The sequence below is a fragment of the Stegodyphus dumicola genome, chromosome 12, assembly GCF_044657685.1.
Source record: "Stegodyphus dumicola isolate Sdum_Otavi_A_Nest chromosome 12, ASM4465768v1".
In the NCBI taxonomy this organism is placed as follows: Eukaryota; Metazoa; Arthropoda; class Arachnida; order Araneae; family Eresidae; genus Stegodyphus; species Stegodyphus dumicola.
In genome coordinates, this window is record NC_140779.1 from 6,454,888 (window position 1) to 6,480,302 (window position 25,415).

The 25,415-nt window shown below is 32.5% G+C and overlaps 1 protein-coding gene across 1 annotated transcript in view; it reads right to left on the bottom strand.

Moving 5' to 3' along the window:
• Nucleotides 1-25,415, bottom strand: part of LOC118201156 (lachesin-like) — a 259,543-nt gene that overhangs the window by 29,721 nt on the left and 204,407 nt on the right. The window contains exons 3-5 of the mRNA XM_085806926.1: nt 24,324-24,531; nt 19,574-19,729; nt 230-358 (exon numbers count right to left, since the gene is read on the bottom strand). Coding sequence (XP_085663052.1) covers nt 230-358; nt 19,574-19,729; nt 24,324-24,531 — 493 coding nt within the window. The remainder of the gene's footprint in view (nt 1-229; nt 359-19,573; nt 19,730-24,323; nt 24,532-25,415) is intronic.

Here is a 25,415-nt window from a genome sequence, read left to right on the forward strand (position 1 = left end):
GTCTACCAAAGTAGCACTTTTTATGCCCTTCTGTAAAATAATCCTGAGAATATGTTTATTCTTATTCGCAAATATGTAGTAAGACTTTTAGCCTTTTAGGCGATATAAAGATACTACTAAATTTTCACAAAAGCTAAACAAATTTTCAAACTGCAATATAAACAGTAAATAACAGGGTTTTACGGTTAATCGAAGTAAAATGATGTAAAAAAAAATAATATTTGTTTACAAAGTACGTTCAGCATGATCCTCTTGCTGACTGAAGGTAGAACACCATTGGAGGCGATGCATAAATAGGCTCCCATGCTGAGACGACTAGTTCTCTTCAGCTTCAGAAACTCGCCTTCAATACTAGGCACTGAAATAAAATGTAAAAAAAAGAGAAACAATATGTTAATAAGCTCACAAATTCAGTAGACTAAAGTATGTGCGTGAAATTGACACTTTCATCCTTAAATAAAACTTTGTCTATATATCACATGAATTTTAAAGTTTTACGATATTGCAAGTTATACATGAGTCACAATACAATTGAGTGCTAAAATAGAAATAAAAATCGTGACCAGTTTGGGAAAAGCCGAAAATAATATTATTTGAGCTGATAAATGAAAGTTTCATATTATTTCTGGAATGAAAATGATTGCTCTGACAGATTATATTTAAGTGAGGTCTATGTTGAAAGACAATATTAATACCTTCATCCATACCATGTAAGACTATTTCTTGAATACCAGTGAATATTTAGATAGTACGTATGTACGTACATAAGTACACCTTCCACAAAAAAGAGGGGGAGCAATGCTCAAACTTTTGAAATGAAGCATCGCAAATACCATCGTCTTAAATTATTCTTCACAATAAGTTAGTATCTTCAACATATCATTTAATAAAACATACTTACATTGTGAGGAGACATACTATATTATGAAGACGCATAAATTTCACATTATTTCAATGCACACATAGGTGCATTTACTGATAAGTGACTTTCTACTTTTGTCTTTATATGTCGATATAAAATTAGGCTCTCTTTTTACTTCCTTGTACGAAGTAAAAAGGAGGTATTGTAATCGGGAAAAGTTTCAGGCAGCATATTTCAACGAAAATATCCATTTTGACCGCTATCGAATGCAATTTAACGATGTTTTTGCGTGATATCTGTACGAAAGAACAGAATAAAATATTCTTTTCCTTCCAAAAAATTATAAAACTGCTTTAAAATTAATTCTGAAGAAAATTTTTCGTGGCGTCTGTACGAACGTACGTACGTATCTCGCATAACTCAAAAACAAGTAGCCTTAGAAAATTGAAATTTTGTATATGGTATAACATGTAGATGCTATAACATGTAGATGTGCACCTCGTATTTTGGTTGCAATCGGCCGCACCAAACATATATAAATATATTTATATATATATATATCCACTCTGTTAGCCGGCTCAGTGATCTCAGTTTCTTTACTCTTATATGTTTGTAAATTGTACATTTTTTTGCTTTAAAAATGATTGAATTATGTTGTTCTTATCTTCCGGTTAAGGTTTCTATGCCTTTAGTAAATCTGTATGCAATATTTTTAGAATTATCAACAATTTTAAAGTTGTTTAAGTGCCGCTAAGCCTTTTTTATGATGGCGGCCATTGATTGTTTACATTTGAAACAGCAGACTAGTGGATTTGTTGCCAATCTAGAGAAACTTAGCTTCGCAACAACAAAGATAACACATTCATTTATTATTGCCAATTAAATCATGCTTAACCGTTTCTGGAATTTTTTCGAGGAAATAAGTGTTTAAGATTTACTTCGTAATTTTTAATACAGATATTTTGACTTTTTATGTATTTTTGCCTTGTCGCGAAGTGGGAACTGAATTAATTGCATGAGAAGTACTCAATCGTCTGTGAAAAACTTTCTTTTTTTGTTTTGTTGGCTTAATTTCTTTTATACATCGTTTTAGCTTTATTATACTATTTGAATAGAACCTGTGGCAACGATTAGATAATTCTTTAAATCATATAAATTTTGTGCATTCTGTGTTATAATATATAAACTCCTACTCTCGTAAGTATTAAGATGTGCCTGCTCATGCAGCTGAATTTTCTTCTTCCACGGGTGTTGGTACTTCTCTTAGTACCATTCATTTGCAAATATCTTTGCCTAGTGCACTTTAATGCGATCTACTGGCTAAAACCCTTTAGTAGTTAATGATCAGAAAAAAGTAATTCATAAGTCATAAAGTTATAATATGATGGAAATATAATACTGTTAAGTGAATCTAGCGGCAGAGTGTCACTATGGTAAACAAATAGAGTGAAATTTAAAGAATGCATTTATTCTATTGTGGTTTATGCGCTATCGGCGAAGTAGATTTAATTCAATCCAATAAGTTTAAAAGAAATGCAAGAAACAAATGTGTATAAGTTAATATTCCGTACAAGGAAGTCATGTGGTGTACACATCAGATTTTTTATTTATACTCTCAGACACGTTTCCAGAGCATTTGAGCTAACGCCCCTTTGGGTTAAAAATATTTAAAACTAACAAATCTTCAGAATTTCCGTTAGAGAGTCTCTCACGCTGGAGATAAAAATGTTTTATTCCGTACAGTGTTGCCAATAACTTTTAAATCGTTGAGTTTGTTATTTAAAACATTCTTTAAAGTCTTAAAAATACTAAATAGATAATTAAACATACTCAAAATTTGAAAATCGCTCCATCGTGTGTGCATGTTCGCGTGGAGGGCTACGTTATTCGAAACTAAATAGCTCTAGCCATCTTTTTTTTTTTCAAAATGCGAGAAACATACACACATTCATGCAGATTCTTCATGATTTAATTTCTTTAAATTTAATACAGGGAGATAATATTATGGTCGCAACGATTTGAAAAGTGACTCTGTACAGTCATTAGGATTTCTTGGAAGCAGGAAATGTGAAGAATGAGCCATTCCTTCGCCGGGACTCGAACCACGGATCTCTTGAATTCGCGTCGAGCTTGCTGACCACTACACCACGAAGGCATGCTAAGAAAGTGGGAGAAATACGTTATAACTGACCACGCTTAGTGATTCGACGCGAAATACCGTTTCGACACTAAGAGCTCTTCTGACCTAATACTCTTTTGTATTAAAAATGACCTTACAAAGGAACAAAATTGCAGGAATAGGCAGACACTTTTCTTCTCTTGTCAAATGGTTTCTTAGAATATTTTTTAACAATATAAGTATAATCTATTATAAGTGCAGTTTAGATGTAGAACATTTTGAAGGACGGATGCAAAAGTCAGCCATCCTTCTTCTTCTCCTACCAAACTCTCATAGGAATTTCTGCCTCCAGTGGCCCCATGCGCTTAGTGGCGTAACAGCACTAATGAGCCAAGGCCTGCAGTGCCTGCTTTCTTGACTGTGGGACCCGGGGTGCGTAAGCATATACCCTGAACAAGTGGTCAACTTGTCGCAGGACCCCCAGTGTTTAGTCCCCAAGCGAAATTGGTACTCATTTTATCATCCCAACTAATGGAAATCAAGGGATGAAACACTGAGTCGACCTTGCTCAGCCCGGGAATCGAATCCTGGACCTGTGGTGCTGCTGGGCGATGCGCTACCCACTGCGCCACCGGGCCTCCCATGCGCACAGATACCGTACACATAAATATTCATGTTTGCTTGGGCCCAACGATATGGCAGTCAGCAACACCAGCCACTATACCAATCAAGAAGAGAACTGAATAAAACAGAGTAATTATTGATTTGATACTTATGAATTTCACATTAGTTATCAGTTACGATATTAATTTAAGCTTCAGAAAGAATACGACCAGAAAAAAGGAAAGTGACAAGAGAAGACGGAGACTTCTTTCAACCAGGTTATTTATGATTTATACATAACTTAAAAAATAAGAGATAAAGTATTTCATTTTTATCCAATACAGTAATTGCTTTATTAATGTTTACTAAAAATGAAAATTAAGCGATGTGAAGTAGCTGCAAAAATGTATTTTGAATAGAAAATAATTTCAGTTCTGATTCAAAATTTGTAATTATATTTAACACTACATTTTGATAATTGATTTTATGAATTTTTTAATTTTTAATTTTATATTTTATAGAATTTGAGGTTATATTACCTAAAGGTTAGGCGCCATTGTTGACAGAGTTTTATATTGGAAACCTGCTCAAGTCATATAATAGCTTATCTATGTTTCATGCGAAAAACATTAAAGCTTTAATGAATATTGAATTCCCATTAACTTTGTTCCCTTAAATTAAACGAGTAATTAATTATCTCCGTTGTTCTTTTTTTATATCTCACGCTTTTGAGATAAAATTAATAAACACATTGTTAACTAAAGTTTGGAAAACGTGTAAAATAATGCCTAAGATATTATATTTTCAAAATCAGACATTATTTATAAAGAAAATACTTTATAATTCTTAAAATTACTTTGAGCATTGTTACTGTATTCAGCAAATTTGTGGCTTGAATTATGTCATAAAATGAGGGAACTTTATATTTAATTTAATACACGGGTATTGATTTACTATTATTTGAACAAATGAAGTTGATTTTTCAGAAAATTGTTTCTTTAAAAATTTAATTAAATTACAAATTTTAAAAATTAATGTCTATAAATTCCTACTAAATTTAGAAGAAGATATTTTCAAACATTAACTCATTTTATTTAGTAGATATTTTACTTTGACTCATTTTAATAAAATATGAATATCTATAAAATAAATTTCTAAGTCCAATCCATTATAAGCATTTTATGTATGATGATAACAATATTAAAAAATCTGATTACACCGCATGACTTCCTTGTATGGAATATTAAATTATACGCATTTTTTCTTGCATTTTATTTAAACTTATTAGATTGAATTAAACCTACTTCGCCGACAGAGCATAAACCACAATAGAATAAATGCCATTCTTTAAAATTCACTTTGTTTACCATAGCAACACTCTGGCGCTAGGTTTACTTAACAGTATTATATTTCATTCATATCATAACTCAGAATGCACAAAATGTATATCATTTAAAGAATTATCTAATCGTTGCCACATGTTCTATTCAAATACTATAATAAAGCTAGAACTATGTATAAAAGAAATTAAGCAAACAAAACAAAAAAGAAACAGTTTTTCACAGACGATTGAGTATTTCTCATTTAATTAATTCAGTTCTCACTTCGCTAGAAGGCAAAAATACATAAAAACTCAAAATATCTATATTAAAAATTACGGAAGTAAATGTCAAAAGCTTATTTCCTCGAAAAAATTTCAGAAAGGATTAAGCATGATTTAATTGGCAATAATAAATGAATGCGTTATCTTTATTGTTGCGAAGCTAAGTTTCTCTAGATTGGCAACAAATCCACTAGTCTCCTGTTTCAAATGTAAACAATCAATGGCCGCCATTAAAAACATGCTTAGAGGCAACTAAACAACTTTAAAATTGCTGAGAATTCTAAAATTATTGCACACAGATTTACTAAAGGCATAAAATCCTTAATGGGAAGATAAAAACAACATAATTCAATCATTTTTAAAGCAAAACATGTACAATTTACAAACATATAAGAGTAAAGAAACTGAGATCACTGAGCCGGGTAATAGAGTAGATATATATATAAATATATTTATATACGTTTGGTGCGGCCGATTGCAACCAAAATACGAGGTGCACATCTACATGTTATAGCATCTACATGTTATACCATATACAAAATTTCAATTTTCTAAGGCTACTTGTTTTTGAGTTATGCGAGATACGTACGTACGTTCGTACAGACGCCACGAAAAATTTTCTTCAGAATTAATTTTAAAGCAGTTTTATAATTTTTTGGAAGGAAAAGAATATTTTATTCTGTTCTTTCGTACAGATATCACGCAAAAACATCGTTAAATTGCATTGGATTGCAGTCAAAATTGATATTTTTGTTGAAATATGCTGCCTGAAACTTTTCGCGATTACAATACTTCCTTTTTACTTCGGACAAGGAAGTAAAAATGAAAACGCTAAATGATTTCTGACACTATATCTCTGACACTATATCTCTAGCAATATTTTGTGCACTTCCAGGTGTAATTCTCATTCAAAAATTTAGATAATTTCGATTTTAATGCGCATTTAATCTAAAAAGAAAAATATTGGCGCAGCCGATTATGAATAAAACTATATTGCTGTACGAGTTTGCTCCATTTTACGATCCTTGACCGTTTTTTGTACCACAACTGATCCTTTTTCTCAGCTTTAAAATATGCCACTTTTACTTTCTTGCACGAAATAAAGGAAGTATTGTTATCTCGAAAATTTTCAGTTATCCGATTTCAACGAAAATATCCATGTTGACCGTTCCCGAATCCCTTTTGACTTTTGTTTTCTGACTTTCTTAGGTACGGATAGAATAAACGAACTCAATTCCAAAACGGATTCTAAAATGGATACAAAATGGATTTTTTTCGTGGCATCTGTACGTACCCAGTTGCATATGTATCTCGCTCAAAAATGGTTAGACGTAGAACGTTGAAATTTCGTATATGAGACTGCTATAACCTGTAGCTATGCACCTCATTTTTTATTGCTATCGGCTTTAGAAAATATATGCATGTAAGATAAAAAATATGAAATCAAAATTTTAACTTAAAAAGCCTCTTAATTGCTCATTTTTAATTTGGGCACTTCCGCTCTGGTAATAACTTTCTCGAAATTGCATCATTTTAAACTTCTGCATTGCCTATAAGTTTTAGCCAATGAGATTAACGAAAACGTTTACCATAAATACCGTTGCAACCCAACTACCCCCCGCTCTTTCTCTGCTTAAGCTTGCGAGCTTAAGGACGTCTCTTGCTTAGCAGCTTCTATTAAAAATGTAATGCGTCATCATCAAAATTGGGGGGGGGTGCAGACTGGACCCATTGTTCTGTGCCATTTAATCAACAAGTATTAAAGATATATTTGGATTAGTAAGTGACTTTTGTGATTCTTCAAAAATTCTCTGCATCTTCTACTACGTAATTCATATTTTTAGTGATGATCTAATGTCTTCCCTAGTCAAGCACTCATCTCTCATTTACTGTAAGGAACTAAATTCTGTCATCACATAAACACACACACACATATATATATATATACAGTAAGACTCCGCTTAACGCGGGGGATACGTTCCATCAAAGTAGAGCGTAATGTGAAACAGCGCTAAACGAGGCTATCTTTACATGTAAATATTGGGGTTAGGGGAAGATGGCTAGGAAATTGGTTAGGTATTAAATTTAAAAAGTATGTTTTTTTAATAAAAATAAAACCAAACATTTATTTCTTAAAGCCCAAATTAATACCACATTATTATTTCTTGCAAAAATAAAAACAAAATATAAATAACAAAACGAATATTCTTAAAAAAAAACAAATAAAATTCTCAGTCAGTCATATTTAGTTAGCCTTCCGCGTTTTCAGTGTTCTGCCTTTTTGTGACAAAAGCATCTAATGTTGTTTGCCTTTAAACGGATAGAGTTTATGAAGTATAAGTTAAGAGTATATTTCAACTTATTGTTGAAGTTGGCAAATTCAATGAAGCACTAATTAAAGCTTGACGTTCACCAGAATCTAATCTTCTAATCACTTCCATTTTAGTTTTGAGTGAAATGCTTTTTCTGGTTGCTTTCTTTTCTTTTTCATTATCACCCATAGTAAAAAACTAAAGATCAAAATATTTGACACTGTAATATAGTATTAAATATGTAAATTAATACCTACTTACAATAATGTCAACAAATGTTTCCAATAATAAAAATATGTCTGTACAATACCGCACCAAACAAGAAATACAAGTACACTCTTTCGGATATGTATTTGAAACCTATCGCTGCATAATATTTCGGGGAATCCCCGTATGCTGCGAGCGATTTCGTGGAATCCCCAGGTTGAAATAAAAGAGCGCTAAACCGAAACAGCGCTAAACGAAACAGCGTTAAGCGGGGTCTTATTGTATATATAAGTGATAAGTGACGGAGGGCGTGGGCACCATCCCTCTACCATGATGGTCAATTCGTATAGCGCCACGTCCTCCCATATCTAGAGTCCGGCTTGAGGGGCCACACGCGAGCCTTGCACAGGACGCCCTGTCCCAACGCCCGGACCGTACCGTCAACAGTCATGCCGACCAAATGCCAACGGGGTGAGCTCCCGTCCAAAGTGTCCGGGCCCAGCGTATATTGAACTCCAATAAAAGTTTACATGGCCGAACAGGGGCAGTAATATATTCGTTTGATATCATTGTGCATAAGTGCGACTTAAATGTACTAAAATAAATAAATAAATAAAATAATAATTAAAAAAAACCCTAAATGCATGAATACCTGAGAACTTATTGCGTGTGCATTTGAGTACTGAGTACAACGTTACCTGGATCCTGAATACATTAATTTTAGCATACTTTTGTAACATGTTCATTCGTACACACCGACCTAATTAACCACATAAATACGCACATAAATACACACATAAATACACTTAAAGGCATAATAAATAAATACCTAAATACATAAAAGCCTGAGAACTGGTTACGTGTGCACATGAGTGCTATATACAGCGTAACCTGGAAACTGAATGCATAAATATTTGCATACATTTGCGACATGTTCTTTCGTACAAATCGACCAAATTAAAACACATATATACACACATATATATACATAAATTCACAAATGCCGCTTAAATACATAATAAATAAACACTTATATGCCTGAGACCAATTACGTGCACACATGCGTACTAAATGCAATGTTACCTTGAATCTGAACACATAACTAATGTGACTACTTGCCAACTTACTGCTGGGCAACACCTGACTATTCCCTCGACAAACACTCAGGCATATTGCAAGTACCTAATAAAACAAAAACATTTGGTACGAAATGTCTGCAACATAATGTCAAAACTCTCGGCATTAGATGTTGATTTATGTCAAAGTGCCTAGTGATAGTAGCATAAAGCAGCCTGAAGAGACACACGCTTTGGCACGATTAAAACTAGTCAGGTTACAATATATATAAATTATGTCATGATAATTATGCGAAGATATAAGTACCAATAAGTAAAAATGCGTAAAGTAAATATTGGCAACATGCTGATATATATATATATATATATATATGTGTAATGTTTTCTGTTATTCCAACACATCGTGGGCGAATGGTGAGGCTATTCCATTACACGTTTTGGCAGATGGTTAACGAAGCTGGGGTGATTGAAACACGGAGTAAAATGACGACTCAGGACTTTTCACTTTTAACAGCAAGCATATCTTTATTTTAATTTATAGCAGATGACTTTTTCCAGATGAAGTTAATCAAATAACTTATTCAGTAATTGAACTATTAGATACGACTGACTTTAAACTTTAATACATCATAACGTTCTAACAAAAAAAAAAAGAGGAGCATAGCGGAAGCGTTAGCAGGACGAAGGCGAGAAGGCATCTGTCTAGGAGAACTTATGACTCAGCATTTATATGAATGGTTATGTAACAGAGTAGCTTCTAGAAAAATGTAGAAAACTTATGACGCAGCATTTATATGAGGAGGTTATGTAATAGGCGTGAATGTTCTAGCAGGTACTGGGTTAGGGGACGATCCTGAATTGCAGAAAATTAATTAAAGGTTCGCAAAGAGCAAAGCCATCGTATTTTTTTATTTTTTATTTTACATATATATATATACAGGGTGATTCTAAACTACTATTACAAATTAAGAGGGGTGATAGTACTCATCCAGATGAGCAATAATTACCATAGAACACAGGGTCGCATTCCACTCTGAGAGGCAGAAAAGAGGAATACTAGAATTCCAACCTGAATATACAACAGTGTTGGGAGAACGAATGAACGAGACCAAATTTTGCACAATCAGTTTAGTGACAAACTCACAGAGAGTGCACAAAACGGATAAAACCGGAAACTTGGCGTTCTAGTGTTAATTAGAGCTTAGACTTTGACGGCTAACACTCAAATGCACATCTTTGGTTGGCAAGGTCTCAACCTCGCAGCTGATAGCAACAAGTTAATTATCTAAATTATTAGGGTGAAATTATCTATCAGGGGGAAAACCTACCGTGATATCAAATATCAAGGCAGCAGTTGTTTTTCTCTTAGCCATCTTCTATCCTGTCTTGCTGGACTTACTTTGCTGCTCTCATTCTATTTGAAGCGCCCTTCTATGGGACACGAAGTTTTAGCAGCCGAAACTCAGCATGAGCTTTTCATGCTAATCTCGGCATGCAGCCGACGTTGGACTTAGTTGATAATATTCAGCCCTTGATTACATAATTAACTCGTTGCAATCGTTTGCGAGGTTGAGACCTTGCCAACCAAAGATGTGCATTTGAGTGTTTGCCATCAAAGTCTGAGCTCGAATGAACACTCGAACGCCAAGTTTCCGGTTTTATCCGTTTTGTGCGCTCTCTGTGAGTTTGTCACTAAACTGATTGTGCAACATTTCGTCTCGTTTATTCGCTCTCCCAACACTGTTTAAGTTTTCAAGTTGGAATTATAATATTTCTCGTTTCTGCCTTTCAGAGTGGAATTGCGACCCTGTGTTCTATGGTAATTATTGCTCATCTGGATGAGTACAACCCTTTCAGGGCCTTGAAACCGCATTTTAAACATTTTTTTTTAATTTAGAAAATTTTTTTCCCTCAAAACCTCTGCTAAAATTAAATTACTTCTTAAAGTTGATAACAGATGGCAGCAGTAAACCTTTCTGGTCATCCATTAATTGATACGAATCATTCAAAAATAGCTTCTTTTGCACACTACTCTTTTTGACTCATTTTAAAAACAAAAAACCGCAAAATTTTTAATTTTTCATCAATATATTTTATAAGCAGGCATCAATGAGTAATGAAATGTCCTTAGTTCACAAAAAAAGTAATGGAACTCTTTTAATTTTGAATGTTTTCATTGCGGTTTCAGTACGAAACCACCGCCCCTCTGAGACATCGAAGAAAGGATCAGATGACGCAGACGCGAGATTTTTTGCAGTTGTGTTTATTGCATTCGGATCACTGCTGTAAACAGTTGCACAATATCTTCATTTGAGTGGCTTCCAAGATGAGCATTTATGGAGCTTTTGAGAGAGGGAAAACATTTCTTATTTTTTACAGAGACACAGAGCACACTGAAAAACACTCACAGTTGCGTTTTTATTATGCTTTTCTTAGCGGTCGCTTTTCTCATGCTTCTAGTTCATAGTAAAATAATTGTATTCATCTTAATTTATTTTATTTTTACATATAATTTTCTTAGTTTTAAACATAATTTTTAAAAATATTTCATAGTTTTCTGCAAGTAATTTAGTGCATTATTAGTTACTTTTTGTCTCATACTTTTTGTTTCCTGTTTTAATTTTTTTATTTATAATTAAAAATGCGTGTTTATGCTAATATTACTTCATTAGTTGTTCAGTAATTTACTAGTAAAATCTTTAATTTGGGTTACGTTCAGATACTTTTCAGCAAAGTAAAGGTAAATAAGCAAATGTTTAGTTTTAAATGCTCTAGACCATGGAGGTCGGAAAGGGAGGAAGGGCCATTCCACGCTAGAAGTGAAGCACTGCTTTGAAGCTTGGGTCACCAGACGGGGTGTTTCTTTGTTTACATTCAGAAGCTCGCTTGACAAGATACTGATAGTATTTCGACACACGACAGTTCCATAGAAATCGAGAAAGGGACACTCTCACATGAAAGAAACATTCATAGTGTGATGGATAATAGCAATTTGTATAGTTTACTGACATTTACGCAAAAATCACATCTTGGTTATTTTTCGATAACTAACAACAGCGATTTTGATTATAAATTTGTTTTATAAAATTCCAAGCTGTTGCACTACAAAAATATATATTTTAAGAAAAATGTTATGCTTAAAGAATGAAAAATACCTTACGGTACATTTAAAATTGTATACGTCTTTCGATAACCTTGATAGAGTATTCGCTACTTTTATTTTATTTTCCAAACGTCAAAATGTTTTAAATAAAACAAATTTTTTTCACATCCATATATTATTGTAACATGTACCTTTTAAAATTTTTAAGAGAAGAGGCTTTACTGCTGCTCGTTTTAAACCCATCGTTTTAATTTTATATACCTGAAAAATAATCACTTTGGGCTTACACGTTTTACTTATTTAAAAATAAAATTACCATCAAATGCTGCAATCCTCGTCAAAATTATATGTATGGGTATTTATGCATGTGCTTGCAAAAAGCATGTATCTGCCTTTGACAAAATACTTAAATATTCATTAAATTATTTATAAATGTATTTGAAATGAAGAATTTATTCACTTATAAACAACTGTGAAAGTACTGTGAAGAAATCTAATGATTAAATGTATCTAATTTATAATGATTATAAATGTTATCTAAATATATAATAACCTTAACATTGAGTTCTAAACATAAATTTAAATCCTGTTGACAAATACGTTATAAAACTATTTAAGCAAGAATTGTTCGTATTAGAAAGCAATCTGTTAAAAGGTATTGTAAAGCAAATTCTATGAGATGCGCACTTAAGAAAGTAATAAAGAGTTTTGGAATATGTATTGTTGAAATGAAGGGTAAAAAAAATCTGATAAGTATAATTAAAAGAATTATTCCCCTTACATTTTATAATAACTCAGTTACAAGTTTTAAATAATACTTAAAAAAATATTTTATTCCCTTTCAGAAATGTTCAGAGAAAGTCAAATACTATTTAATACCTATTTAATTATTAGGAATTAGCGAAATACTTATTTAAAGTATTTCGCTAATTCCTAATAATTCTCTAATTTAAAATAAACCGAATAGAGCATTAATTATAAATTGACTTACATTTTTCGATTTAAAAGATGCCTCAGAAGCCAAAAAATCATGTCATATTTAAGAAAGTATTTTAGGAAGAAGCTCTATAAATAGAAAAGAAATAATGCATAATTTTAATATTAATAATGCAATAAACTTTGATCTTAATTTTTGTACCTTAACCGAATAAAATCGAATTACCTTAATTTTTTTTTCTAATGTAATTAACGAAAACTTATGAAAATATTTCATTGAAATTAAACCATTCTGAGAAAACTGTCCTGTGAAAAGTATAGCATTTAATTCCGTTCCAGAATGAAATGTTGTTTAAAAATATGTTGTTTTCACATACTTAGGACTCTGAAGTGTTGTAGAAAAAGAAAATATATACATTTATATGTATACTTGCGACGTAATTACAAAATATTTACACCCGAACGCGTCAAATCCCATAGAACTCAATGGTAAATGACCCAATGTTTTTGTCACCACGTAGGGATCGCCGGTGCTTCAGAGCAGGGTACGGAGAAACTTGTTTAGGGCGACTCCTTCTTACTTCCTACCTCCATGCTCTAGACGGGAGCTGGTTTCAAGGCGAAACCGGTCCCCTTTCCATAAAGGGGGACGAAATAATTTTTTTAAAACTCATTTATGTTGTCTATAGGACCATTGTATGTCATTATGCTTACTTTTTCATAAATTTTAAAAAATCATAACATTGCGCCCTGAAAGGGTTAATTTGCAAAAGTAACTTAGAATCACGCTGTATATACTGGCTTTAAAATCTCTTATTCGACCTTTTTTCGCAATCATTGGTCGTAGGCATACACTTCCAGTTACAGAAGTGTTTTAAATGACGAAAATATTCATGTTTTGGCATGTTCATTTTTGGAATCCTTCGCACAGTTACAAGACAATTCAATTCATTTAGGGGTTTAATTTTGTCATCATCAACTTCAGAAGGTGGGCAAGAACATTGGTCATCTTCATGTAAATACCACCAGAACAAAAGTTTTGAAACCATTTCTGACGCATGCGTTCTGTTAAGCAATCAACACCATAAACTTTCATATCTCTTTGTGGCCTCAGCCACTTTCTTGCCTCTAGGAAAATCAAAGAGTAAAACATGTCTAAAATGTTTATTTTGACACTCCACGTTAAAATTGGCCTTGAACTAACATTGTAAACAAAAATATACTGAATTTCTTTCTATAGCAACCTTAAAGTGTTAGCTGCCAAATCTTAAAGAAAAAAGTTGTAAGATTGACGAAAGAACAAAGCTAACAGAACCTTTTTGTGCAAAGCAAAATTATTTTCTTTCCAACCCAATAATTTCTTTCCAACCCAGAATATTAAAATAAATCCCAACACTTTATGTCGTGTTCACAGATAGAAAATTTTATACTTCCTTTCATGTGCAATATTTTATTAGTAACTTGCCGCTACGTGGCCAGCCTTGGCCTGAGTTTTAAATGTACCGGAAAAATACCTAAAAGGAAGATCAAACATTAAATTTAAAAACTACATAGAATTTTACTCTGCAGAACAAATTTATCAAAAATATTCAATAAAAATTTATTGCATATAAAAAAAATTACAATGAAATAAGCAATATCCCTTAATACAAATATTAATTATCCTAACAAATAAATTAACCAGCTTCCCGTTGCCTTCTCTCGACAAACGCCCGGTATCCGACAGAAATATTAAATTGATAAACTGAGCGAAATTATCGCTTCATTTTTCCGAGTGGAAACAGTGCTGATATAACGAGAAAGAATCATCTATTTGAAGCGATTTCATCAAAAAACATAACATAAAAAAAACTTATTCAAATTTTGAAAAAATCGCTTCGAGGTGTCCTGGCTCTTGTCTATATGCACCTATGCACCAAATTTCGTAGCCTTGGGTCTGTTAGCTTACTCGCAGCACGAACGAAAGACACACACGCATAGACGGACAGACTCTTCCTTTTATATATACAGCATTATTCAAAAAGAAAGAGCAGATTTCAAACATTTATTTCTTCAAAACTACAAAAGATAGAAACATGATTTTAACGTTAATGGATAGAGAAAAGTTCACAATTATGGTATGCATTCAATGTATGCATTCAACAACTGCAGTTTGTATGACTTCATGTGCAGACGGTGTTTTAGAACTCGCCATACCGATGGTTGAGGAATTTTAAGTTCTTTGCTAGCTCGCGATGTGGAGTTCTTTGAGCTCCTTTCGTAAAGTGTACGAATACGCTCGACATTCTCGTTCGATGTGCGTGGACGTCCTGTGCTTTTCTCTTTGCAGATGCAACTATATTCTATGAATTTTCGATGCCACTCGTAAATTTGCTTATGTCGCGGCGGTTCTTTATTAAATTGACGGCGAAATGCTCGCTGAACTGCAACAATGGACTCTAGTTTTGAAACTGTAGGTAGGTAGGTTACGGAGGACTGGAACGCCTGGTGTCTAACAGAGGTAAACAGGCATGTGTTCCACGCCCTCCTCTAACTACAGCAGAAGCTCCCTGGAGCCACACGAGGCTGCACCAGGAGATTATTGAGGTTGTCAAAGGGAAGTACATGGCCTTACAAGGGCATTAGTAGGATTGTATTACAGATTGAAGAGGCAAGCTGTGGTGTTACAGATAGTAGGTAGTTAAACTAAAAATACTTGTACAATAAGACGTACACATTAAAAGACATAAAAACACATAGGCAAACAATACACAAGACACAATGCGTAAAATGCATAAACAGAGAGCACATAAAACAGGTACATACACATAGTCACTTAAGGGACAAAAAGACAAATGGAGTACATGAAGTCACATGAAAGCTGGAGCACAAGGTTAGTGTAGGACAGTTCTGTTGTATATAAATACAGGTACATCTTGAAGGCTGAATGATGAGTTCATGAATACTCATGTGTGCAGAAGAGTGCAGTTAGATTGCTAAGGCCTCGATTATTGGAGCGTCGCTAAGAACATTGTAGTTTGCCAGTTGTAGAACACAAAAGACTTCTGCTGTGGTGTTGCCGCCATTTCTGCCAACCGACTGCCAACCGACAAATAATTTCAGAACAAACAACAGCGCCAATGCGGCCATGATTGGAACTTTTACCTGTACTAAATTGTACACTTTTTGCTATCCATTAACGTTAAAATCATGTTTCTATCTTTTGTAGTTTGGAAGAAATACATGTTTACAATCTGCTCTTTCTTTTTGAATAACCCTGTCTATATATAAAAGGAAGAGTATATATATATATATATATATATATATTTAAACAAATTTAAATTCTTAAGAAATACATATAAAAGTAAAAAAGCAAATTTAAATTCTAAAAAAAGGAAAAAAGCCGAAATAATTTAAAATAATTTAAAAAATGTGCAAACATGTAAAAGATTTAATACTCGAACTAATCTACAATATCATTTAAATTCAGAAGCATAAGTAAATCAAGTGCAAAATCTATCCATGAAAATAATCTACTAATTTAATAAATTAAAATTAAATTAAAAACAATTAAAAAAATGCATATGTGAATGACCGTAGAGTAGGCAGGAGACAGACTTATCAAGGGGAAGTTGCCTCCAAACCTAACTCTCCAATTATTCAATTCGTGTTTCGTCATTCATGCAGGCAAGGGTAAAAGTCAAAACCAAAAGTAATTCCAATAAAGTGGTACCCTTAGAAATTAACATTTAAGTATTAACATTTAAGAATTAAAGTTCAAAAAGGAAAATACTAATGAAGTCTTTTGAGTAACAAGCAAGTAAAGTCAAGAATTAAACTTTTTCTTAAAAAAATAAATTTTTTTAAAAATTAATTTTTAATAAAATAATAATAAAAAATAATAAAAAAATCAAGATATTTTAGAAATCCTTGTCTAAAGAAACTTCCCCTACACGAATATGCATATCAATAAAAAGAAACTATAAAAGAACTATACATAATCCATATAAACCAATAAGAAACAAAAAGAACTAATTCACAATTTTTAAAAAACAAATATATATTTAAAAATATAATTTCATATTTAGAAAATGCTTAGATACTACATAAAATTTTTTTTAAAGAAATACTTAAAGCAAGTAAATAGTAAGTTTTAATTCTAATTTACCTACTATAGGAGTGTTGGGGTCTGCAAAAGTGTTGTGAAAGAGAAGTAAGTGTGTTCTTCAAATTATATAGATGGCGCTTATGTAGGTAAAGTTGAGTGTCATGCTGCTATCTTTGTTATAGTAAAAAATTTTTTGTAAACATTAATATTAAAAATTAAATTAATTTAAAATCCTAAAGGTAGTAATATCAATTATTTAGGGAGTTAAGTAACTGAGCCAATCAAGAGATGTAAGTTTGCTTGAAGGAAATTAAAGTGAAGTGGTATGTGAAAAAAATGTAAACTGTTTGTAATTTGAAATGTGTGTTCTGTTGAAAAATTGTGAAAATTGTTAAAAAAATTAAGTGAAAGATATTTTGTGTGAAAATTGCAAAAAATTTAAGTAATTAAGAAATACTGAAATGTTTTAATATTAAAGTTTTAAAGTAAAATTTCCCAAATTTTTTTTTGAAATGAAATCCTTAAAAAACCTCTAAAAATTCGCAGAAATTTCTCAAAAATTCCTTTAGGAAGTTAAATAAAACTTAAATTTGATGAAAGAAAATATTAAAAGTTTAATGAACTTGATTTCAATTAGTATATCAAAACTTAACTAAATACTGGCTAAAGTATGGAAAATTAGAATTATTAATATATATATATATATATATATATATATATTATTGATGCGTTTTTCTTTTCTTCTGACACCAATTGTTACGTTATTTTCTTCCTTCACGTTCGTACGGGGTTTGTGTGGATTTGGAGTGAATAACGACGACACTTGATGAAGTATCGAAACACACTTTATTTGCCAGTATTGTCAGGACAGCTCCAAAACACGTTTTACCGTCGGTGAACTACTATAAACACGCTGACACGATCAGAGACACAGCCTTCAGTTTATCAGGCTTCTTACAAAGCACCCGACTCTGCTTTCCGGAGTACAGCTCCCGACTCTTCTTGGTCGTTCTCGGAACTCCACCTACTCTCGAGACTCTCCACGCCACAACTCGCGATGCACTCGACGACACATGAGCACAGCTCCCGACTCTTCGGTTTAGTCGTTCCTGAAGCTCAACATGCTCTCTCGACGATGCACTAATCTAACCGATACACTAAGAGACTCCTTCGGTGCACTCGACGACTCACTCGGCACTCGCTGGCCGGCTGTCAACTCGATGGTCTCCGCACGGACTAACTAGATGAGACACACTCGCACTCTTGACGATACACTGGCCGGCTGTCAAACATCGATAATCTTAAAGGAACTTGAAATCCTTATTCTTTGTTCATTTACCTTACTTAATAAGCCATTCTTTCTACTACCTCATTTTAATGCTTTCACTCTAGACTATCTTTATTTAAACCTTCAAGATCTCTCAAGCTCAATCAAGAATTTAAGGATATTTTCTAACTCCATCTCCTTAATATATTAATAAAGTCTCAACTCAAGATTTTTAGTCAAGTCTTTTACTCAAGAATGACTCTCTATCAAGAATTTCCACGAACATTTCATTCAGGTCATCCTAATTCATTCAAATACTATTTCTCATCAACTTTTATTCAATTACTGCTCTTCATTCTCCATAATGAAATACTTTACTCTTTACATATCTTACATTCTCAGCCTCTACTATTCTCATACATTATGTTGTTCATTTTCAAAATTTGTAATGATCTTCTTAAGTATTTACTTATCTATTTACGTTTCATTTACTTTCATATTTCTTTAGGTATTATGTTTTTATATATTTAATTTCTTCAATTTTTATTATATAATTCTCAAAATTCTGATGCTTTATTTGACTTCATATATAACTACATTGTATTTATCTTGTTCTAAATTTTTAACTTTTATTTATTGTATCTATTTATGTTTATTATTTATTGTATTATTTATATATTTATTTCTTGATATTTAATTTTTATTATGTAATTATCAAAATTCTAAAATTTTATTGTATTTTACATAACAACACAGTTGGTAGATCAGTTGAGCGTAAAAGCTGAATGTCTTAAAGGCGGTGCAGCTGCTCATCTGATGGTAAATAAATAAATACTAGTACTGACTGCAGACCAGCAGCGTTTATATAGCTTTCGGCTTGTGTTCGAGAACATTCTGGACTAAACCGGTAAGAATTTGTTCCAGAAGGTTCTCCATGCGTCCATGGTATATCGCCAATTTTGTCATCAAATGGGTGATTTCTCGCCAAATGTTGCAACCCTGCCTTCCGTTGCCATTTTATGGCAACCCTAAAACTGCTTTGCGGGGAAACTATCTCACCGCACCTGCACATTTCGTAACTATATATATATATAGATGAACGGAGACAAGTTTTCTTTGGAAATGCGTTTAGACCAACGTTTCGCCGAAATTTAAACGGAAAGAAGTTTGAGGTTTATTGTTGATCAACATCAAAATAAGACTAATTTCAATATATTGCTGCTTTGCTATCGATATGTAATAATTAAGAAGATATAGAGATAAAATAATATTTACGCATTATTAAAAGTATAACAAATAGTGTGTCGGATTTTGAGCAGAATATATTGACAGCTTGTACTATTACATGAGAACTTGAGCATTTTATTTAAGTTCGAAAGTAAATTTTTTTAGTTTTACCTCTTTTCGATCCTAAAATAATGTCCTTGTCGTCTTCCCTTCTCCATTTAATCGTTGGCTTAGGAGAACCAGATGCGTTACACCGGAGATTCACATCTGCGCCCTCTCGAACATTTTGATCGGAACTTGTCTGGTCCTCGTTTATGGACGGAGGCACTGAAAGCAAAGAAAGTGTCTCATAAAAGCCAAACATCTGCGCATACAAGTCACATGAACAAAAGCATAAATGCATTATCATTAGGGGCAATCACAGTATCTGTAATAAACACGTTTGAAAGAAAAGAGCAATGATTGCAATATGTCTATAAAATAAATATTTTGGAAACAGAAATTAATTCTCTATGGTATTCCATGAAAATTTCACTTGAACATAAATTGCATTAATTAGTAGGTACAGCGCGGGAAAAAATGAGACAGTTCTTATATCTCCCGTTCTACTCGGCCAATTGACGAAATTCATCTTGCGTTTTTCATGTCTCGAAAGCTTGACTTAGGATATATATTAGATTTATATATAGCATTGTTCTAATATAGGTATTTTGACACAAAATCCGACTTTTTCTGAAATAACATGCCAATGTTTTTATATATTTAGATTCTTAAGACTCAAATTATGCCAAACTGCCAAGTTTTGTAAAAATCGCATGAGTAGGTTTTAAAAAAATTAGCTCTCAAAATTTTACCTCCTCCATGTTAGTTGAATTTGATATGTATTTATTAATATCGATTTTAATTCCTTGTACGAAGTAGAAAGAAAGTATTGTAATCGCGAAAAGTTTCAGGCAGCATATTTCAACGAAAATATCCATTTTGACCACTATCCAATGCAATTTAACGATCCTCTTGCGCGATATCTGTACGTAAGGACAGAATAAAATACTCTTTTCCTTCAAAAAATTATAAAACTCCTTTAAAATTAATTCTGAAGAGAGTTTTTCGTGGCATCTGTACGAACGTATGTACGTAAGTGCGTGCGTACGTACGTATCTGGCATAACTCACAAACGAGTAGCCTCAGAACGTTGAAATTTTGTATATAGGACTGCTATAACATGCAGATGTGCACCTGGTATTTTGGTTGCAATCGGTCGCACCAAACGTATATAAATATATATATATATCCACTCTATTACCCGGCTCAGTAATCTCAGTTTCTTTACTCTTATATGTTTGTAAATTGTACATTTTTTGCTTTAAAAATGATCGAATTATGTTGTTTTTATCTTCCGGTTAAGGATTTTATGCCTTTACTAAATCTGTGTGCAATATTTTTAGAATTATCAGCAATTTTTTAAAGTTGTTTAATTGCCGCTAAGCCTGTTTTTAATGGCGGCCATTGATGTTTACATTTGAAACAGGAGACTAGTGGATTCGTTGCCAATGTAGAGAAACTTAGCTTCGCGACAAGAAAGATAACGCATTCATTTATTATTGCCAATTAAATCATGCTTAATTCTTTCTGGAATTTTTCCGAGGAAATAAGCGTTTGAGATTTACTTCGTAATTTTTAATATACATATTTTGAGTTTTTATGTATTTTTGCCTTGTCGCGAAGTGGGAACTGAATTAATTAAATGAGAAATACTCAATCGTCTGTGAAAAACAGTTTTTTTGTTTGGTTTGCTTAATTTCTTTTATACATCATTCTAGCTTTATTATAGTATTTGAATAGAACATGTGGCAACGATTAGATAAGTCTTTAAATGATATACATTTTGTGCATTCTGAGTTATAATATGAACGAAATATAATACTGTTAAGTAAACCTGGCGCCAGAGTGTCGCTATGGTAAACTAAGTGAATTTTAAAGAATGCATTTATTCTATTATGGTTTATGCGGTGTCGGCGAAGTAGGTTTAATTCAATCTAATAAGTTTAAATGAAATGCAAGAAAAAATGCGTATAATTTAATATTCCGTACAAAGAAGTCATGTGGTGTACACATGAGATTTTTTTTATTAAACTTACTTGATTCCTTCTTCCAGAATTCGAAATTTAGGCTTAAACCAAATATAATTCGCACATTTTTTTATGATTTAATTTATAAATTGTATTTTTAAATATGTTTTATGAATTTTACGAAAAATTGTTTGTGTCAATATATATAATTTTTTTATTTTTACCTATAAAATTTTTACTATCGTCTTAAAGTAGATGCTTTTTTAGGTACACCTGCAAATAATTAGATTTTTTTTATTCAAAATTTCCTTAGATGTACATGAATTTTTATATTGGCACATTTTGAAATTTGGCATGTTCGTTATAAGCGACGATAATGCCAAATGTGGTTTACGCAGTTTTAAAATTATTTGAAAGTATGAACGATGACTTCTTTCCCGCTCCTGTACATTGAAAAAAGGAAAAGGAAAATAGGTTTATATAAACTAAGAAGTTAACCGAGCGAATCATTCCTGGCGCAAACTGAAAAAAAATGCGCCAAGATAAATTTTTTAATTTCTCTAAATTTCTCACCAAAAAATTACAAAATTTAATATTTAGGCATAGCTTGAGTTGTAGAATCGAAATATGAAAAAACATTGGTGTGTTATTTTAGTAAAAGTTTGATTTTATGTCAAAATACTTATGTTAGAACAATGCTGTATGAATCTAATATGCATCTTACGTCGAGCTTTCGAGACATGCACAACGCATTTTGAATTTAGTCACTCGGCCGAGTAGAATGAGAGATATATAGAACTGTCCCATTTTTTTTAGTCCAAAGGGGCTTTGTCTATGAAGGACTATTGTTTTCGTTTTGCGATTTTGCGTTGAATCATTATAAATGTCCGTTTCACTTTTCAAACTGTTGCCACCCAATGTTAGAGTCTTGCACTATATTTGAAGAAATTAAATAATCAAAAATCTGCAAAAATGTATGTCTATATCTCGCCTTGTGATAAAACAACGGTACATAGAGCAATCGAATATTGATTGACGTAATTCTTCTACGAATATGGGCATGTGGAAGACCAAATTGGAAACTTGGAATTCGTTTTATTATCGATTTCTTGCTTTGCAAAACGTTAACGAATTTTTGAGTAATAAACTCAACGATTTAAAAGCGGGCAATGGCAACACTCTTCGGCGGGGATGAAACGACTACGACTCAAGTTACTATGACTCAAATTCTACGACTCTAATTACGCCAAACTACTAAGTTCTGTAAAAATCGCACGAGTCTTTTTTAAAAACTTAGCTCTTAAAATTTTACCTCTTCAATCTTAATTGAGTCTGGTATATATTTATTAATCTGACTTTTTTTTATTAAACTTATTTGATTCTTCTTTTCACATTTCGAAATTCAGGTTCATTTCAAATAAAATTCAACCACTTTTTATGATTTATATTTAAAATTTGTATTTTTAAATGATTTTTAATAAATTTTTTCAAAAAAAAATTTTGAATGATAAGCTAAAGTTTTACCATCATCTTAAAGTAGACGTATTTCTAAGCATACCTGCAAAAAATTACCGTTTTTTTTTTTTTTTTTTCGAAATTTACGAAGGTATACGAGAATTTATACATTGGAGCTCTTTGAAATTTGCAACATTTGTTGAAAACGATAAAACATCAAATATGGTTTAGCCACTTTGCTAAAATTCTTTGAAAATAGGAACGATGTGACTTTTTCCGCTTAAGCACAGTGTAAAAAGGTAGGAACGAGGCGCCTATTTTCCCCGCTCCGACATAATGGAAGGAAAAGGAAAATTGGTTGCCATATTTTAAGAAGTTCGCCAAGTGAATTATTCTTGGCGCAAACTGCGCAGTGACTAGCGCATCGCGCAGCAGCACTATAGGTCCGGTGTTCGATCCCCGGACTAAGTAAGGTTGACTCAGCCTTTCATCCTTTGATTTCCATCCTTTGGGTCGATAAAATGAGTACCAAGTTCGCTCGGAGACTAAAAACTGGGGGTCCTGCGACAAGCTCACCACTTGTTCAGGGCATATGCTTTACGCACCATTGGGCCCACGGTCAAGAAAGCAGATTTCGGGGTACTGCAAGCCCCGAAGCTTCGGGTACTGGCCCGTCAGGGCTGTTACACCACTGAGTTTAGTTTAAACTGAAAAAAGTGCGCCAAGATAAATTTTTGAATTTCTCCGTAAATTTCGCATCTAATTTTACAAAATTTAATATTCAGGTATAATTTGACTCGTAGAATCGAAATATGGGAAAAAAGTGGTATGCTATTTCAGAAGAAGTCCGATTTTGTGTCAAAATACCTATGTTAGAACAATGCTATATATAAATGTAATACATATACTAAGTCGCGCTTTCGAGACATGAAAATGTCAATTGGCCCAGTAAAGTGGGACATACATATAAAACACTCCCTTTTTTTCGCAGTGTACATCTCTAAGGAAAATGCCAGCGTTCCGCTATGTTTCTTTTGATAATAATAATAATAATAAAAAAAAAAAAAAAAAAAAAAAAAAAAAAATTAACATATTATCGAACTTTGTGTATTGAATCTATTACGAACCCGTATACCTTGTCACACAAAATAAGGAAGAGTTTCTTGAGGTAGTTTTTATAAAATAAAGAATATAAAATTAATTTAAATTACGTTTAGTTTTAGTATAAAAATCATATTTGAGCTAAAGCTAAACTTTGTTGTTTGTCTGAAATAAGGTTTAGTAACGATGATGACGATCACTACTAAACCTTTGAGAAAAAGCTAACAAAGTGCTTCATGCTTGCGGATAAATTAGTAGCAGAAGCAGCAGAGAAAGAGAAAATGTCAGGTACTTACCAACAACTTCCAAATGTCTTGTTTGACTTATCATAGGAGCCGTATTTAGCTGACACATGTATTGTCCACTGTCTTCCTGTTTGACATCACTTATCTTTAGCCACCAGGACCTGAAGTTATTATGGTGAATTGAAATTCGTGGATTTCGGGAGATTACTTTGTCGTGGAGTGTCAACAGAATGTGACGATCCTTGTGTATCCAGGCCAGCTAATTAAGAGAACAATTTAATGGTAACGCAGAATCGAACATCGCTCTTATTCCTAGATATTCTATATTATGCCAACTTAAAATCTTACAGAATTAATTAAGGGCTTGCTAGATTAAAATTTGTCTAATTCAGTGAAATGAAACGGAAATTGGAGGAAAAGAAAAATTAAAAAGGTTTAAAAATAAATTGGAGTAATTAAATTAAAGTAGAAATTATGCAAATTTATCGAAGGCCATTCAAACTTTATGGAAACGATTTTCTCTTTAAACGTTTGCAATTTATGGAAACGATTTCCTGTTAGCATTTGAAATAAAGCTTTGGCATTTTCAGTGTACACTCAAACCTGTTTTTGTGCGGTGGATAGGAGCCGCATTAAAAAAAAAATCTGATGTGTACACCACATGACTTCCTTGTATGGAATTTTAAATTATACGTATTTTTTCTTACATTTCATTTAAACTCATTGAATTAAATCTACTTCGTCGATAGCGCATAAATCCCATTACAATAAATCCACTCTTTAAAGTTCACTATATTTGTTTACCATAGCGACACTCTGGCACTAAGTTCACATAACAGCGCTACATTTCGTTCCTTTTATAAATCAGAATGCACAAAATTCATATCAGGTGAAATTAATTTTGGTAAACTGCTTCAAAATCTCTTTCGTCGCTTGAAGGTGAACCTTGCACTCGTTTAGAGTTGACTTTTTTTCAGTTACCATGTAGTCGTGATCAGTTTTTCCGACGACGGTTGTTTCACTAGACGCTTGTAGACAGATCTCAGTAGCCAGATATACAAGATTGAAGTTTCTTTTTTATTGATTATTTATTTTTATTGATAGCTCCCTCAGTTATGTTCCAATTTAATTCAAATTTTCACA